The following is a 16,931-nucleotide window of genomic DNA, read 5'->3' on the forward strand; positions in this document are numbered from 1 at the left end:
CAGAAATAGAAACAAAATAATTATTTAAACACAAAATCTAAATATACACTTATTTCAGAAAAGTTTGGCAATTATTTTATTTCTTACTAGAGACAGAAATGGATTTAAATGTGCCATTGATTATATATGAGACATTTGTAATGCTCTGGAAAAGTATAATGTTTTTTAATAGGAGTGATTTTGTAATGAATTCAACCAATAATGTATCTTAGAGCATTCATAATTGTTATTTTTTTCAAATGAGATTTAATGCAATGAAAGTGATTTTTTTTTTTATGAATTAGGAGCATTTTGTTGAAAATGAGAGTACAGTGAAATTGAGTTGCAAGTCCTACACAACAGGCTTTGGATGCAATTTAATACAGTGCAGATAATGAATATAGCACTGAGTTAGTGTCAGTGCTTTTAAGAGAATGTCTTTTAAAATAAAACTAAAAGTTTTATTAAAATAAACTTTTATTTAAACTATTTTATTTTATTTTTATTTAAGCTATTTTATTTAAAATTAAAAGTAGCATAGAAATGAAAACTAATACCAAAACTAATACCAAATACCTAGAAAGATGCCAAGTACTTGCGCACACTTATCTGATCTTTAAATTATTTTTAGGGTGAAAGAAAAGATTTTTTTTTGTTGTTAATATTAAATTAGCATTTAGGTTGGAAAATACAGTCAAGTGGGCAGTATAGTCTAAACCTCCTAAAAACACAGCAAACAGCATTTATAGAATGTTAAACATTCTTCTTTAGAAGAGATTTGTAGATCCATTTGGACACCAAAAATAATGTCCATTAGGTTATGAGGGAGGTTTTTCTTTTAATTATGGAAAGAAGAAAAGAGTTCTTTGTTGGGGTTTGTTTTGTTTTTTTGTTTTTCTGGTAACTTTATATCTAGTAGGCACACAATACTTGCCTGTATAAAATTTGTGTTTTAATGATTTAATTAGATTTGATTTTATTCAGAACTTTATTCCTTTTCTGTTGATACTCAAATGCAAATTATTGGTGCAGTCTTTGTGTTTGTCTTATTTTCCTTTAACAAAAGCAGTCTGATTATTTGGCTTGGGGCATTTTTGTTTTGTTTTTGCTTTTGTTTTGGCAGGTATCTGAATCTTTACTTGTGCAGACTCCAGCTGTGCCTCCTGGCCCATGCCTCCCTCCCAGATTACAGGGTAGACCCAAAGCAAAAGAAATACAGTTACGATGGGGTAATTTTCATTTTGGTAATAAATTATAATTAAGTCGGTACTAAATATATTCCTCTTGTTTAACTGCGTGAATCTTTCCACCTTTAGGACCCCCTCTGGTCAATGGTGGATCACCCATTTCTTGCTATGGGGTGGAAATGTCTCCTGTAGAAAGAGATGAACCCAGAGAAGTTTACCAAGGTCCTGAAGTAGAATGTACAGTGAGCAACCTTCTTCCTGGAAAGACTTACAGCTTCAGACTACGTGCAGCTAACAAAATGGGGGTAGGAAAACCGAGCTGACTGAATTATAAATCCCAGGAGTATTTCATACAACATTGTCATTGTGCCCATTATTTGACCATTTTGCTTTTAACATGTGACTCCAAATTTTACAATTTTTAATAAGCCTCTGTTGATAAATGAGAAGTCAGTATGTACCATAGCTTAACTGTTACAGAATCTCAGTACTTTAAAACTCCAATTACTAATATGTGACACTTTGAACTTGAGCTGAGCCTTTCAGGCAGGGCTGATGGAGTTTACTTAGTAAGAAGACTAGAAACATGATCATAAGAGGAAATACTTAAGAGTAAGTAAGTGTTTTGAGGCTGGTTGTACGCAGTGTTTATTTCCAGTTGACAATTACTCGTGATTCATTTTTTTTGCCTAAGGGAAAAAACGTACATTCCAAGCATTTCTGGTTTTGTGTATTTTTTTTTTGTTTTTAATTATCTCTGTATCTGTATAACTCCATAAAATGGAAAGAATAGGTGATATCTCCATTTTATAGCTGAGGAAGCTGGGGCACACGAAAGCTAAACTCCTTGCCCCAGCAGTCACACACACTAAAAAGTGGGAGACATCAGTCACTGTGTCCGACTTTGGAGCCAAAACCCTTTCCGCTCAACTGTGACATCTCTCATCTCTGAATTAAAAGTTCTCTGAGGACTAGCCAGTTACTTCTGACTTTGAGTTAGCACTGTATTTCTTAACACTACAGTATAATTAAAATTTCATGAAATTAAACTGACAAGTTTTTCCCCATTGTTTCAGATTTTAGTAAACTCTGATGATCTTGTCAGCCCCATAAGGCTGCAGTACATGGGATAGCATCTTTAATACTAGTGTCTATAATCTATGTTTTCAGGTTTGTGATAACTTGTCAGAATCATCTTAAGTAAATATTTGTTCCCTATACTTTCACAGAATGCATTTTTTATACCCTACTAAAGCTATTAAGTTTAAGTTATAATTTATGCCTATAATCTCTCGTGCCTTTAATTGGTATTCATTTCTTCACTCTTGACATGATTTCTTCTTTTTATTTGACTTAATTCCTAAATTCCCCTCCCTTCTTACAAAAAACCAATTCATGAAGGAATAAGGGGCAAGAGAAGAAACTATAGTAAATGAAACTTTAAAATACCTCACATATTTACTTCCTTGATCGTTAATTAAATCTTTACTTTCTGTGATTTCTTTTAGGAGAATTTTATTATGACTAATTAGTCTTAAAGGAAAGGGATGATGAATTTAATTATCTGTGAATATTTATGGAGAGCTGTGCAATTGGTAGGTGAAAAATGAAAACACTGATTAATATTTGTTTTTCTAGTTTGGGCCATTTTCAGAAAAACATGATATTACTACAGCTCCTGGACCACCAGATCAGTGTAAGCCCCCTCAAGTGACGTGCAGATCTGCAACTTGTGCACAAGTGAACTGGGAGGTATTGTAATTTCCTTCACTTATATTTGCTTTAAATGATTAAAATAATTTTACATAAAAGAATGAAGATACTGCTCATTTCATCTCCATAAATTATATAAAGAGTAAAGTCCTAGTTAAATTCACTTGGTAAAAAGTAAATTCTTTTTTCTCTTTGAAATATTTAAATAAGGTATATGTTTACAAGTATTTAGATTCTTGTTGACGATGGTGCCCCATCTCAGTACTGAGATACTTAGCCATGGTGCACTTAATGTTCAGAACATTCATAGGAATTAGTGTGTACTCTTTCTCTCATGTTCATTATCTTCAGTATACTTACTGCATATAGTAGTAATCAATAATAATTACATTTTCTGTTTCCTTTGAAATTTAACAAAGAAAATATCCTCATATGATTTAACATTTATATTACTTAACAGAATTATTTTAAAGTATATTTACCTTAAGATACTCTTTCTAAAGTGATTGAATCATATTTCTGTGTCTGATTGAAAACAGTTATATTTTTGATAGATCTTTAATTCAGGTGGCCTTAATGAATAAAAATGTAATATTAAACAGTTTATATTCTGTTAAGCTTTTTTTTAGAAATCCAAAAACAGTTCAGTTTTTTACGTGCTTGGGTAAATAACATTTTTGCCCCAAAACTATGTAATCATTATCAGAACTTAAGACAAAAGACTATCTCCTTTTCTTAACTTTAAGGTCCCTTTGAGTAATGGAACTGATGTCACTGAATATCGATTGGAATGGGGAGGAGTTGAAGGAAGTATGCAGATATGTTACTGCGGGCCTGGTCTCAGTTACGAATTAAAAGGACTTTCACCAGCAACTACCTATTATTGCAGAGTCCAGGTAAAGGTGGTTAGGGTCTTGTCACTCTTATCTAGAGTTTTGTGTTTTGTGAGCATTTGCATGATTATGTCTTTAACTTTGGGGCTTTCTTAATTTGTAGGCTCTGAGCATTGTGGGTGCAGGCCCTTTTAGTGAAGTAGTAGCCTGTATGACTCCACCATCAGTTCCTGCTATTGTGACTTGTCTTCAAGAAATAAGTGATGATGATATAGAAAATCCCGATTATTCACCATCTACATGCCTTGCAATAAGCTGGGGAAAGCCTTGTGATCATGGTTCAGAAATCCTTGCCTACAGCATAGACTTTGGAGATAAACAGCCCTTGACAGTGGGAAAGGTTACAAACTACATTCTAGACAATCTGCAGCCAGATACAACATACAGGTACACAGTAAAATCTTAATTTTTGCCTAGACCAGAGAGACACTAAATAGAATAATCATAAACTAAACGTTTTTTTTTGTTTGTTTGTTTGTTTTAACATGGCACTTAGAATACGAATTCAAGCCTTGAATAGCCTTGGAGCTGGTCCTTTCAGCCACACAATAAAATTAAAAACTAAACCCCTCCCTCCTGATCCACCTCGTCTGGAATGCGTTGCCTTCAGCCACCAGAACCTTAAACTGAAGTGGGGAGAAGGAACCCCAAAGACATTGTCAACAGATTCGGTTCAGTACCACCTTCAGATGGAGGATAAGAATGGAAGGTGGGTGTTTCTAATTGCTTCTTTATATGATTTCTTAGGTCTTAAGTATATAAATTTTTTTAACACTAGAAATAAGTTTTCAAAAACAGAAGTCTCATAAGAAATAATTTTTAAGTATGCCATTTTTGAAACATCAGAAGACATAGTGAAGAGAGAAAATAATAGGGAAGCTGATCTTTGGCTGTCTAACCCATTCACTCTCTTCAAGCTAGTAAAAGGAGCAATCTTTACTGCAAAATAAGTTCTTCAATGCTGATTTCCAGCAAGAGGCAGTTTTTACAGTAAACAGTTGATTGACATAAGGCCTTTGAGATCCTTGAAGGTTATGTCTCACCCTCCCCCACACTCTCACAAGGCCGTGCACATCATGTGAATGCAGAAGTTCACTTCCTCACCGTCAGATCTTAGACCCTCTGATAAATAGTCCAGCCCCCTGGCTACTCAGGTTCCTCTCTGTTCTGCTGTCCTTTGCCATCTCATTATATGCGTGCTGTTTTATTCCACTAAATCATGCATTTGAATTATAGTGTTACCCAAAGTAATTAGTGCAAATTATTCAAAATCCAGTCTGGGGCAGCATATTGATATTAAATCAAAAATAAACAATGCCATATATCTTCCCCATTGTTACTTTAATCTTTTAAGAATTTTGTTTTGTTTTTGTTTTTTATGTTTCACTCAATTTGTTAGAAATAAATTTGTGTATCTGATAGAGTGCTAGTGACAGTTTTTCCCAAGGCTACTTTGTTTTTTTGCATTGGGTTTGTATGTCAGCCAAATATTCAGCAATGGAATACTCAAGGTACTTGTATATCAGTACTTTCTATCAGAAATAATTACACATTTAAAATAGCATACAGAATTAAAACATCCTGTATCAATCATAACAGCATTACACAGAGCAAATAGTATTGATCATTTATCTCCTGAAATCTGTGCCTCTCTGAATATTAGCCTTTGCTCCTGGCAGAATTTTATGTACTCTTTGTAACCTTACATCTGGAAGGAAGTTTTTTGCCTTGCTGCACGTTTTTGGTATAGACATTTATCTTTAATATATGTTGTTATTTTTAGGTGAATTAATTAATTTACATTTAGGGTCGTGCAAGATTTACTAGAAACAGATTTAATTGGTATTTGGTTGAAAAATAATAGAAGAAAGATTCTATGAAGATGATATTAGTCTGTATTCTATTGTAGAACTTTAAGCATGATTAATGTTTAGCAGGCATCTAGAGAACTGTTGCAGGGTATGGGGTATGGCTTATGGTCTTTGTGGAAAATAAAGTGTTTTATGATATTGTAAATTTACCACATAAATTTCATAAATTAAATCAATTTAATATCTTTACTTTCCTTTGATTTTTCACAACTCTTCACATTTGTTGTGGGATCATGTCGGAATGCTACCTCATCTGTTCCCTGACCACAGCTGTTTGTTTTATCATGGTTCAGCTTTTTACAACAGTGGCTTTGCCACTGGTTTTTTTTTAATCCTCTCAGTTTAAAAAAAAAAAAAAAAAGGAGATTCAAAAGGCAAGGCTTATCCAATTACTACTTCTTGGAAACAGTGTTACTAACAATCTTAGTAACTAATGATCTTAGTAACACTGTTACTAAACAGTGTTACTAAGTATTCCTTCATTTTAAACTAACTACAATTTTCAGACTGTTAGAACTACATGAGTATTCATTATCCATTCCTCAGTTTCCAAAAATTTTTAAAACAGCCAATTAAAAATTTGGAGAACATTCAGCATATGTATGATATCAGTTCAGTTCAGTTCAGTCGCTCAGTCATGTCCGATTCTTTGCAAGCCCATGAGTCGCAGCACACCAGGCCTCCCTGTCCATCGCCAACTCCCGGAGTTTACTCAAACTCATGCCCATCGAGTCGGTGATGCCATCCAGCCATCTCATCCTCTGTCGTCCCCTTTTCATCCTGCCTTCAATCTTTCCCAGCATCAGGGTCTTTTCCAATGAGTCAACTCTTCGCATGAGGTGGCCAAAGTATTGAAGTTTCAGCTTCAGCATCAGTCCTTCCAGTGAACACCCAGGACTGATCTCCTTTAGGATGGACTGGTTGGATCTCCTGGCAGTCCATGGGACTCTCAAGAGTCTTCTCCAACACCATAGTTCAAAAGCATCAATTTTTTGGCACTCAGCTTTCCTCACAGTCCAACTCTCACATCCATACATGACCACTGGAAAAACCATAGCCTTGACCAGACGGACCTTTGTTGGCAAAATAATGTCTCTGCTTTTTAATATGCTCTCTAAGTTGGTCATAACTTTCCTTCCAAGGAGTAAGTGTCTTTTAATTTCATGGCTTCAGTCACCATCTGCATTGATTTTGGAGCCCCAAAAAATAAAGTCTGACACTGTTTCCAGTGTCTCCCCATCTATTTCCCATGAGGTGATGGGACCAGATGCCATGAGCTTAGTTTTCTGAATTGTTGAGCTTTAAGCCAACTTTTTCACTCTCCTCTTTCACTTTCATCAAGAGGCGTTTTAGTTCCTCTTCACTTTCTGCCATAAGCGTGGTGTCATCTGCATGTCTGAGGTTATTGATATTTCTCCTGGCAATTTTGATTCCAGCTTGTGTCTCTTCCAGCCCAGCGTTTCTCATGATGTACTCTGCATATAAGTTAAATAAGCAGGGTGACAACGTACAGACTTGACGTACTCCTTGTCCTATTTGGAACCAGTCTGTTGTTCCATGTCCAGTTCTAACTGTTGCTTCCTGTCCTGCATACAGATTTCTCAAGAGGGAGGTCAGGTGGTCTGCTATTCCCATCTCTTTCAGAATTTTCCACAGTTTATTATGATCCACACAGTCTGACACTAAACTTACCATTGAACAGTTCAAGTGGATAATTTATGGGAAATTAAATACAATATTATCTCATACTGTTAGGTAAACATTAAGAAAACCTTACTAAATCAATTAAAATTATGCCTAGGAAAGGGAATTATCTTTTTTATGTGACAAACTGTATGCCTGTAGCTCTAGTTAGAAATAATTGATAATGAAAATTGTGATGTTCTGAGTGTCTTTTAAGATGTATATGTTAAAAAACAGCAGTCAGAAAAAAAAAAAAACAGCAGTCAGAAGCAAAGCTATACCAGAAGCCTGAAAAGAAACAGTTACTGTGATTGGATATGAAATTTTGCAATAAATTTTCAGGAAACTATGGCAAATTGGGAAATTAACTAATTCTGTGATTTTCATCTGATGAAAAATAGGATTTATTGAGTGACAAACCATTGTGGCGTTAAATTCTAGGAGTAACTTATTGCTCCTAAATAATGTCTGAACTGTTCTTTTTTAGTGGTTTTTAAACATTTTTCATAAGGTAGTCGAGGTTTATTTTTCATAAGTCATTTCCATTTTAGGTTTGTATCCTTATACAGAGGTCCATGTCATACATACAAAGTACAAAGACTTAATGAGTCGACGTCCTATAAATTCTGTATTCAAGCTTGTAATGAAGCAGGGGAAGGTCCTCTTTCCCAAGAATATATTTTCACTACTCCAAAATCTGTCCCAGCTGCCCTGAAAGGTAAGTTCTCCATCCTCAAGTTACTTTCTTTAGTAGTAAATTAATTTTAAGTGCTCTTTCATAATGTACTTTTTGTACAGTTAAAATTTATCATCTAGTATGTGTCTAACATTCAAATTATAAAAAGGAAATGAGCTAGACAGGCCTACTTGGGATTTCACTTAATAATAAAAGCTATTTTATCTGGCATATTGATAATCAGACAGTGCTGTTTTTTGTCACTCATCTTTTAAATAAACATAAAAGTACTAAATTGAATAGATAGGCTGGTTTTCTAATAGGGCCATTTACCGTTTTCACTATTGTTATTTAAAGAAAAAAAAAATCACAATTCTTGTTGTTTTGAGTCATTGCTATTTCATTCATTTGGGATTTCAGGGGGAAAGTCAGGTCATCTGTTTAGCAAAACATAAATACTCAGTTAATTTGAATTTTTAAGTCAAATTTACATACACATTTGTGCGTGTGTTATATATTTAAGATTAGTTTCAGCAGAGTTCTTATTTTAAAGTGACCTGGCAAGTATTGCACTTTGTGCATTTAGCCAAGAAAAAGCTAAAATTCCTTTCCCTCTGAGGACAAATCACAAACACTTCTAGTACAGTGTCCTGGATCATATACTTGAATGTACCATCTGTTAATGACCTATAATATCAAGATTGTTCTTGAATACTCCTTCTAATAATGTTGACGGATTTCACAGAGTTGTTTTTCTGTTTCTTCATCTGGTTTGGTTGTCTCTTAACCTTAAGAAGATTGCTGGTTTTGATACCTTCTACCCCACTACTGAGTCATATGTGTGGTCAGGAAGTTGGGGGTGTTTTTCAATTCATTCTCTTAGGAAATTTCTTAAATTATAAAATTTCATGTTCTAGTTAACGCTCTTTGAAGTACCATAAAAGATGTTGTAGAACTACCACTAGCTTTTTAGCTCAGTGAAAACAGTACTTATCTTGACAGATCTTTTAATCAGTCTGCATTGTAATGCTTATAGATTGTATGGCCTGGAGGATATAAGAGTTAGCCATTGACCATTTCTCTGCAGATTTCAAAAATTCACTGATGCTTACTTCAAGTTTATAACTAGGTTTTACAGTCTGTTGATTTTGATTAAAACAAAGTCTGTGTGATGTGCCAAGTGAAAAATGAAGTCAAGCAGATTTTATTTATATTTCTTCTCTACAGCCCCCAAAATAGAGAAAGTAAATGATCACATTTGTGATATTACATGGGAGTGTTTACAGCCAATGAAAGGTGATCCAGTTATTTACAGTCTCCAGGTTATGGTGGGAAAAGATTCAGAGTTCAAACAGGTATGTGTCAAAATATAATTCTATAGATACATGTTTTTACCTTTTTCACTTTAACGTATTTTTAGTACAAGATTTGACTAACCTTTATCTTCCTAATTCAGAAACATTTGTTCAGTGCTTACTGTGTTCCAAAGATTAGTAACTGCACAGTATATCAGGATTCAAAGTCTTTTAGGTATGAGCTGTACTTAACCAGAGTATTCATTCATTTGATAGGCTGTATTGAACTCTGTGCCAGGCACTCAGGATATGCAAAAAGTAACAAAAAGGCCTTGCCTTCATGCTGCTTACATTCTAGCAGAAAAAAGATACTAAAAGCAGATAAACACATCCCTATATCAGTGTTAGATAGTGATGAGCACAATGGAGAAAAAAATAAAACTGGATAAAAGGAGTAGGGAGTACTAGGACAAGGGACAGCTAGTTCTGTTTCATACAGGACAGCAGGTAACATTTGAACAGAGACTCAAAGTAAGTGAATATGGGGAGTAGAGTGTTCCAAAAAGCAGGAACAGTAGGTGCAAAGGCCCTGAGGTAGGAGCATGCTTGTTAAACTTAATGAACAAGAATTCACTGTGGCTGGGACAGTGTGACCAAGGGGAGGAATAATAGATGATGTCAGGGAGTTAATCACAGAGGGTCTGTGAGCGGCATGGAGGTCATGCAGGGTGTTATAGGCCACGCTCCAGCATTTCCTCCACGTGAAATGAGAAGCCAGTGGAGGGTTGTGACCAGAGTAGTCACATGATCAGACAGAAGGTCATTGTGACCAGAGTAGGATGAGGACAGATGCAAAGACACCACTGAGGAGGCTTTGACAGTGTTGGTAATAGTCATAGTCAGAGTGCAGAGTTGCAGTATAGAAGCCTAGAGGAAGTATCACCTTCCCGGCCGAGAAATTTCAAAGACAGATTCCTGGCAGAGAATGAATAGTCGATGAAGTGAGGAGCTGTCAGTATTCATTATAACTTATAAAAGAAGTCTTTATGCAGCTCAAAAGCCTTATTTCTTTAGGCATTTCATCTGCTTCTCCCTTTTTGCTGTCGAACTTCTTGATTTTTGAGGGCTTTTAAACTGGGTTGTTTTTAATTCAGTATCTTACCTTATATTTTCTTTTCCCAGTAAAAAAACCAGTCATTCATCTGTTTTATTTCATTCTTGTGCTGTTATAATTATTAATAATAGATTACTTCTCAATATAGGTATAATTTTTTCCTTTCAAGTTTCGCTAAATATGGAAGCATAATTTCTTAACCAAAATTACAGAAGGCCCCAAAGGGTCAGATTAAATTTGGAATGTGGTTGTTTTTCTTTATTAAGTCATCTGCAAATTGACATGATAATTGGATTTGAATATAATTTACAGATAAGCAGGTTTCCTTCCAAGGAAGAAATAAAATTAATACTAAAGAAAATGTAATTGCATTACATGTTTAAAGGAAATAGGGATCCCACATTTGAGTAGTATGTAAACACATCACTACATGAAACAGCAGTGCTAATTCTAATTTAAAAGCTAAATTATCCCTATCAACACTCTACTTTAGATTGTAAGCATACTGTAAAACTGGTTTCCTTAGAACTTCATCATATATATGCATGTACATATGCTCATCTAAATCTCTTAAATGTTTATGTAATTTTATAATTTACTGACAAATTATATTCTAAAAGTTTGAAGGTCATTTTTAAAGAGTTTGATCTCATTCGTGGAATTTAATATTTTACTTAAAATTTACTTGATATTCAATACACATGTATTAAATACTACATATGAAGAAATAGAGGGGGCTACATTATTAATATTACCGTTCTTATTTTCCACTTATTACACATTAGCAAGCAAGCAGAAATACTATAATTGACATTTTATGTAAGCAAACAAAAGGTCATAATAAAGATAAAACATACTTTATAAGAAGAAATGATTTTTTCCCCCCTGGACTTTAGAATGTTTTCCAAAAGGATTATCACTGAAGGGACTCTTGAGGGGCTGGTGTGACTCAAGTGTGGCTTGAGAAAGGCTCAAGAATGGAGTGTGGAGTGGAAGAGGCCAGGTCTTGGTGGGTCTTTATTCTACAGCAGTAGGAACTGTTGATGTTTTTAAGAAGGGGATTATTTTTTTAAAAGTTGGTGGTTGACTTTCTAGGCTAGCCTACAAAGACCTGTTTAACCTGTTATGCTGCTGGTTTGGGGGATCTGAAAGCAAATTAGCGTTGCAGCAACCAGTACTTCTGACCCTGGGCCGCACTTACAGTTCTTTATCTTCTGCCCTGTTTGATCAGTCATTTGCTTTGACCAGACTTCCCACTCTGTAGCACCTCACCAAGGCTTGGCCTAGTTCTCTAAAATTACACTCTTGCCCTGACTCTTGCCTCCCTCCCTCACATACATTGTAACTCTCATCTCCACAGTATAACTGACCTTATGGGCATTAGGAGAAAAACTTTTTGCTTGGGAAAATTCATATCAAAAGTCAAGTGTCTACTGGCTCTTTGATCCTCCCAGCAGTGTATACATTTTTTAAAGCAAGTGCTTTTTAACCAAAGCAGCATTTCAAGTGGTATAACAGGGTGAAGTAAAAATACTGGGGGACAGTAGAACCACCTTCAAAGTAGATAATTCCCATTTGGGAGTCTGTACCTGAAACAGTTCTTATGTCCAAGCTCATTAATGTTACAGGTACCAGGAAAATTAATTCAAATTAGTGTATAAAGTATAAATTCTCTTAGAGAGAAGCCTGTAGGTAGGCAGGTTGATCCAGGAGCTTAATGCAGTCATCAGGGACATAGTTTCTCTCAGTGTTCATTGCCTGCCATGGGGAACTTACTCTTCCTTATTCACATTCAGCAAAGTCCTATATCTACAGTTACCTCTAGGATGTCTCCCTGTTTAGACATCTTCCCGACATCTAAAACAAAATGATTTTATCATCTTCCTTCCCAGTCTCTTCTCTCTAGCTTCCTCCTCATTTATCACTATCATAAACACTTCGGTATCCATAAACACTTCCCTGGTAGCTCAGCTGGTAAAGAATCCACCTGCAATGCAGGAGACCCTGGTTCGATTCCTGGGTCAGGAAGATTCCCTGGAGAAGGGAACGGCTGCCCACTCCAGTATTCTTGCCTGGAGAATTCCATGGGCAGAGTAGCCTGGCAGGCTACAGTCCATGGGGTCACAGAGAGTCAGACACAACTGAGCAACTAACAGTTTCACTTGAAACCTTGTGCTTTTATCACCAAGAGTCCCTGTCCTGCCCAACTCCCTCAATCCCTCACTCAACCTTATGATCAGGATTCCTTAAACACTTTAAATAGCACACAGTAAAGTGGCCCCTGGGGAATTAGACCTAAATTTCCAGTTAGTGTATTAACATGGTCCTCTTCTCGGTGTCAAATCGCCTCACCTGTCACCCTCATGCCATTTGTTGAGGTTTTTTCCTAAATCATTTTATCATGATCATTTGGAGATAAATTGGAAAGTAAAGAAAATTTCAAAGGCAAAAATGAGTATCATCCACTGTACCTGTAGGACAAATACATATTTTTTAACTTTTACTAAATTGACCCATTGTATGAATATTGTTTCACACTGCTTTCTAATACAGTCTTCTGATTTACTTAAGTTCATCCTTTTACCATCGATGAGACATAAATCATTTCTACATTCCCACTCCCTGAAATGCTCATCTGCATCTTCAGGACTAAGGCATATTCAGCATTTTTTAAAGATTGATTTTTCAATAAAAATTCATTTGTATATCTTTTCAGTATCTACCAATACACATTTTGATATATACATAGTGAATACTAATATTGTGGCCTTTTATTAATAAGTACCTGTTATATGCTGGAGACACAGAATTGAGGGAAAGATCTTACCTTGCTCATTTGGGAGCAAACCAGTATATAAAAATTTAGATTTATAACACGGATACAAACAAGGCAGCTAAAATTGCTTGACCTTACTTGTAACCCACCAACTAGCTGGGGAAACTCAACTGGGAAACCATTGAGTCTTGGTCTTTTCATTTAGAGAATGAGTGAAGGGATTCAGTAATGGAAGTGAGAGCTTCCATATATTGAGCACTCACTATATGCTGGGCACTGTGCTGAGAAGTGCCGTAACATTAGTTTACTTCATTCTCGTAATTACCATACAGGATGACTACTATCACACCATCACGGCATGTGCAGGGGTAGAGCAGAGCTCGGAGCCCAGTCCCTGCAGTCACTAGCCTTCTCCCTTGAAAATCTGTGGGATTCCATTCTTGTTATTGCCCTTCTGGGGGATTGAGCAGAAGAGTTGGGTTTTAAGATCTAATTCTATGGTTCTAAGTGATCTCTCATTTTGAAGTTTATAAAATGATTTGCCACAGACACCTGCAGCAAGCTCTCCTTTTTCATTTATTATTTCATTCATCACATCTGTTTGAAACATTTAAGAAAACCAGTTTTACAAAGATACCATGGGAGAGGAAGATTAGACACTGTCCCTCTTTTCATGGAATGATTTCACAAAGTTTGACTTCTTACATTTGGTGAAACCAGAGAAATGCCTGTGGGCTGATTATGCTTATTCTGTAGCTACTCTGGGGGCACATCTTCCTTCTTCAGCTGGTCTGTAGGCTCTGTGAGGGGAGATAGCACACCCTGACTCTTCAGATTTCCCCTGCAATTATACAGCAAACAGTTGAGTTCTTTAATATATAGGTATTTTAAAATCTCATTTAAAAGAGCCAGGCAGTGGCTCTCACAAGCATCCATGTCAAAAACAACTCTAAACCTAGCCAATTTTAACACAGATTTTCTACCCAGCCTTCACATACAGTTCTTTTCCTCGTGTCTTACTATCAGATTTACAGAGGTCCTGACTCTTCATTCCGGTATTCAAGCCTTCAGCTGAACTGTGAATATCGTTTCCGCGTGTGTGCCATCCGCCAGTGCCAAGACCCTGCGGGGCATCAGGACCTCGTCGGTCCCTACAGCACGACAGTGCTCTTCATCTCCCAGAGGACTGAACCTCCAGCCAGCGCCAGCAGAGACACTGTGGAAGGCTCGAGGCCCGGGCGGGCACTCAGCGACGAGCAGTGCGCAGCCGTCATCCTCGTGCTCTTTGCGTTCTTTTCCATTTTGATTGCCTTTATCATTCAGTACTTTGTAATCAAGTGAAAATATAACTTTATTTTTAATATTACCTTTTATTTTGTCATGTACTAAAATTATTTCTGTATTGCTTTTACAAAAACAGTGGCATTTAGCACTGGCATTGAGATTCTAGTACATCATTTTGGCCATTTTTAATGCTTTATATTGCTAGGTAGAGGCTGGGACCTTATTAGAATGCAAGCCACAGAAATAGCAATTTTTGGCTTTTTGGTTGGTTGGGGCTCTTTTTTTTCTTTCTTTCTTTCTTTTTTTTTGACATGCCTTCTTGTGAAACAAAATTTCTGAGAGGCAACAATACAGTATACAATTGATATTTTGACCAGTCAGCATGAGTGTAACAATGACATCCTGATTTGTTTGTTCTAAAGATTATCTAGTGAAAAATTCAGAATGGTTAAAATTCACACTAACATACTATATAAAATGTTAAAGTATGATGATGCTGTGAAAGCAATCTAGTGCTATATTTCTACCTCCTCATTTGTCTTAATTTGGTAAGTGGGATTATGATGAATAACTGGAGGGGCTTAGCAGACAAAAACTGGATGAAAGAATATGCATGGAAAAAAGCTTCTTGTTTGATAAATGTGGAGTTCTTCATTACAAGTATATATCCATGAATTCACAGATAAGTCACTTGAAGAAAGCACAGACAGTTTACTTGGCCTAAAAATATTTTAACGTTTACTCAGAAATACATCTTCAGGTCTTGAAAACATGGAAAAGAACAGAGGGCTTTTAGATAGTTAACTTTTTAAAAGTACTTCATAATCAGTTCTGAATTTCAAACTTATTTGATTTTTGAGCCTTTGAACTATATGTGTGTGTATAAGGACATGCACGTACATATGGCTTTATATATACCAAGTGTAGAAATATATATATATATAATATATATACACACACACACATACACTCTCACTCCATCTATCTGGTATAGGCTAATTTTGAAGAACTCCCATAAGTTTTGCTGCTTCTCCCATAACTACTGCCATCACCATCAGAATTCATAATCAAACCTAACCTTTTTGTTTGGGGCACCAAATCTGAAGACAAAATTAATTTGCACCAGTAAACTTCAAGCTGCTTTCTTTCTTGAAAAACTAATGTTTAATGTAATGTCTGTTTGGATACTGTTCCAGTTGTTGATTGCATGTGGTTAATGTTGCATTAGAGCACTTTGCAATTACATAATTCATTAATGTTTTGTGAGCTTGCATTTGTGAGTTATTGGATGATCAGATTGAATCTTGTCAAGTATCACATTGTACATCTTGCATAGATGTCCATGACTGCCAGTAATAATACAGTTTGTAATGAAACTATCTAAAATTCTTGTTTTATCACATCTGTTATCTGTAAAACACTTGTAACTAGCCTTTTTAATTTATTATTTGAATTTTAGGATAGTGAATCACTAATTTTTAGTTGCTGAGGTTAGCATCTTAGTGATTACTAAGCACTTCTGTCAGTCTTTGAAAAAAAGGACGTATGTTTTGTGCTTTGAAGATCTCTGAAGAATTTCTTCTATTAGAATGGGCATGTATTGTAATTGTTTTATGTCAAATGATCTGTGCTGTAGAAAAAAACATTAACTTTTGTTCAAAAAAGAAACGGATAAACTTGGCCTTCCCAAGTGGTAAGAATGATCTGTCACTATAAAATACTGTATGTTTACATTTTATTTAAATTTAATCTCTTATATGTAGGCTGATAACTTCCCCCAAAACAGTGATTGTTTTCTAGAAACTTCTTAAAAGTGCCACATTTGGCAGTACAAATGAGTTTGAGTGTAATAGCCCAGAGATTTCTATATAGTTGAATGTCTAAAATGGTAAAATGTGCCACTGTGGCAGTTACAGTGGCTTATGTTTTTCATAGTATCTCAAATGAACTCCTATTTTTGATAGTAAATGTCATTTAATAGTGTACTTGCCATTTGAGCCTCACTGCAAAATGAGTGCAGAGGAGAAACAATTTTTAATGTAATCTTGATTTTACCTCATATACTGTACATTCCAAAAACTCTAAACTTTTTAAAGATTATAGATACACTACCAAACATATCACCTTAAAATTGTGTAAGGATGAACTTCATACAGATGAAAAAAATATAATCTCATAAAAATACATAAACTATGTAGCAAAAATATCTTTAAAATCCATGGAAAATAAAAGTTGTATCATTCTTTTTTTGAGCTATGTTTATTGTATTTATAAACATTATTTGCTGCCTCTTTTGGAGAATGAAATGTTAAGGTCTCCCCTCTTGCAATTGGCTTACAACAGTTTTCCCAAAATAATTAAATCTTCAACAGGAGAGGATCCATATTCAAGAAGGTCAAGTTTTATCCTAGTGAGCTGATTTTGTGCAATTCACTATATATCTATATATAAAGAAAACAA

The 16,931-nt window shown here is 35.4% G+C and overlaps 1 protein-coding gene across 12 annotated transcripts in view; it reads left to right on the plus strand.

Moving 5' to 3' along the window:
* Positions 1 to 16,723, plus strand: part of FNDC3A (fibronectin type III domain containing 3A) — a 112,169-nt gene extending 95,446 nt beyond the window's left edge. For all 12 annotated transcript variants that reach the window (XM_061133150.1, XM_061133146.1, XM_061133147.1 and 9 more), the window contains 9 exons: positions 1,103 to 1,208; positions 1,296 to 1,471; positions 2,805 to 2,918; positions 3,626 to 3,775; positions 3,876 to 4,159; positions 4,269 to 4,481; positions 7,878 to 8,044; positions 9,230 to 9,357; positions 14,214 to 16,723. In XM_061133150.1, the coding sequence (XP_060989133.1) occupies positions 1,103 to 1,208; positions 1,296 to 1,471; positions 2,805 to 2,918; positions 3,626 to 3,775; positions 3,876 to 4,159; positions 4,269 to 4,481; positions 7,878 to 8,044; positions 9,230 to 9,357; positions 14,214 to 14,528 (1,653 nt within the window). In that variant the 3' untranslated portion in view covers positions 14,529 to 16,723. The remainder of the gene's footprint in view (positions 1 to 1,102; positions 1,209 to 1,295; positions 1,472 to 2,804; positions 2,919 to 3,625; positions 3,776 to 3,875; positions 4,160 to 4,268; positions 4,482 to 7,877; positions 8,045 to 9,229; positions 9,358 to 14,213) is intronic.
* Positions 16,724 to 16,931: the final 208 nt, after the last annotated feature.

The sequence above is a fragment of the Dama dama genome, chromosome 30 (assembly GCF_033118175.1).
Source record: "Dama dama isolate Ldn47 chromosome 30, ASM3311817v1, whole genome shotgun sequence".
NCBI classification, from domain to species: Eukaryota; Metazoa; Chordata; class Mammalia; order Artiodactyla; family Cervidae; genus Dama; species Dama dama.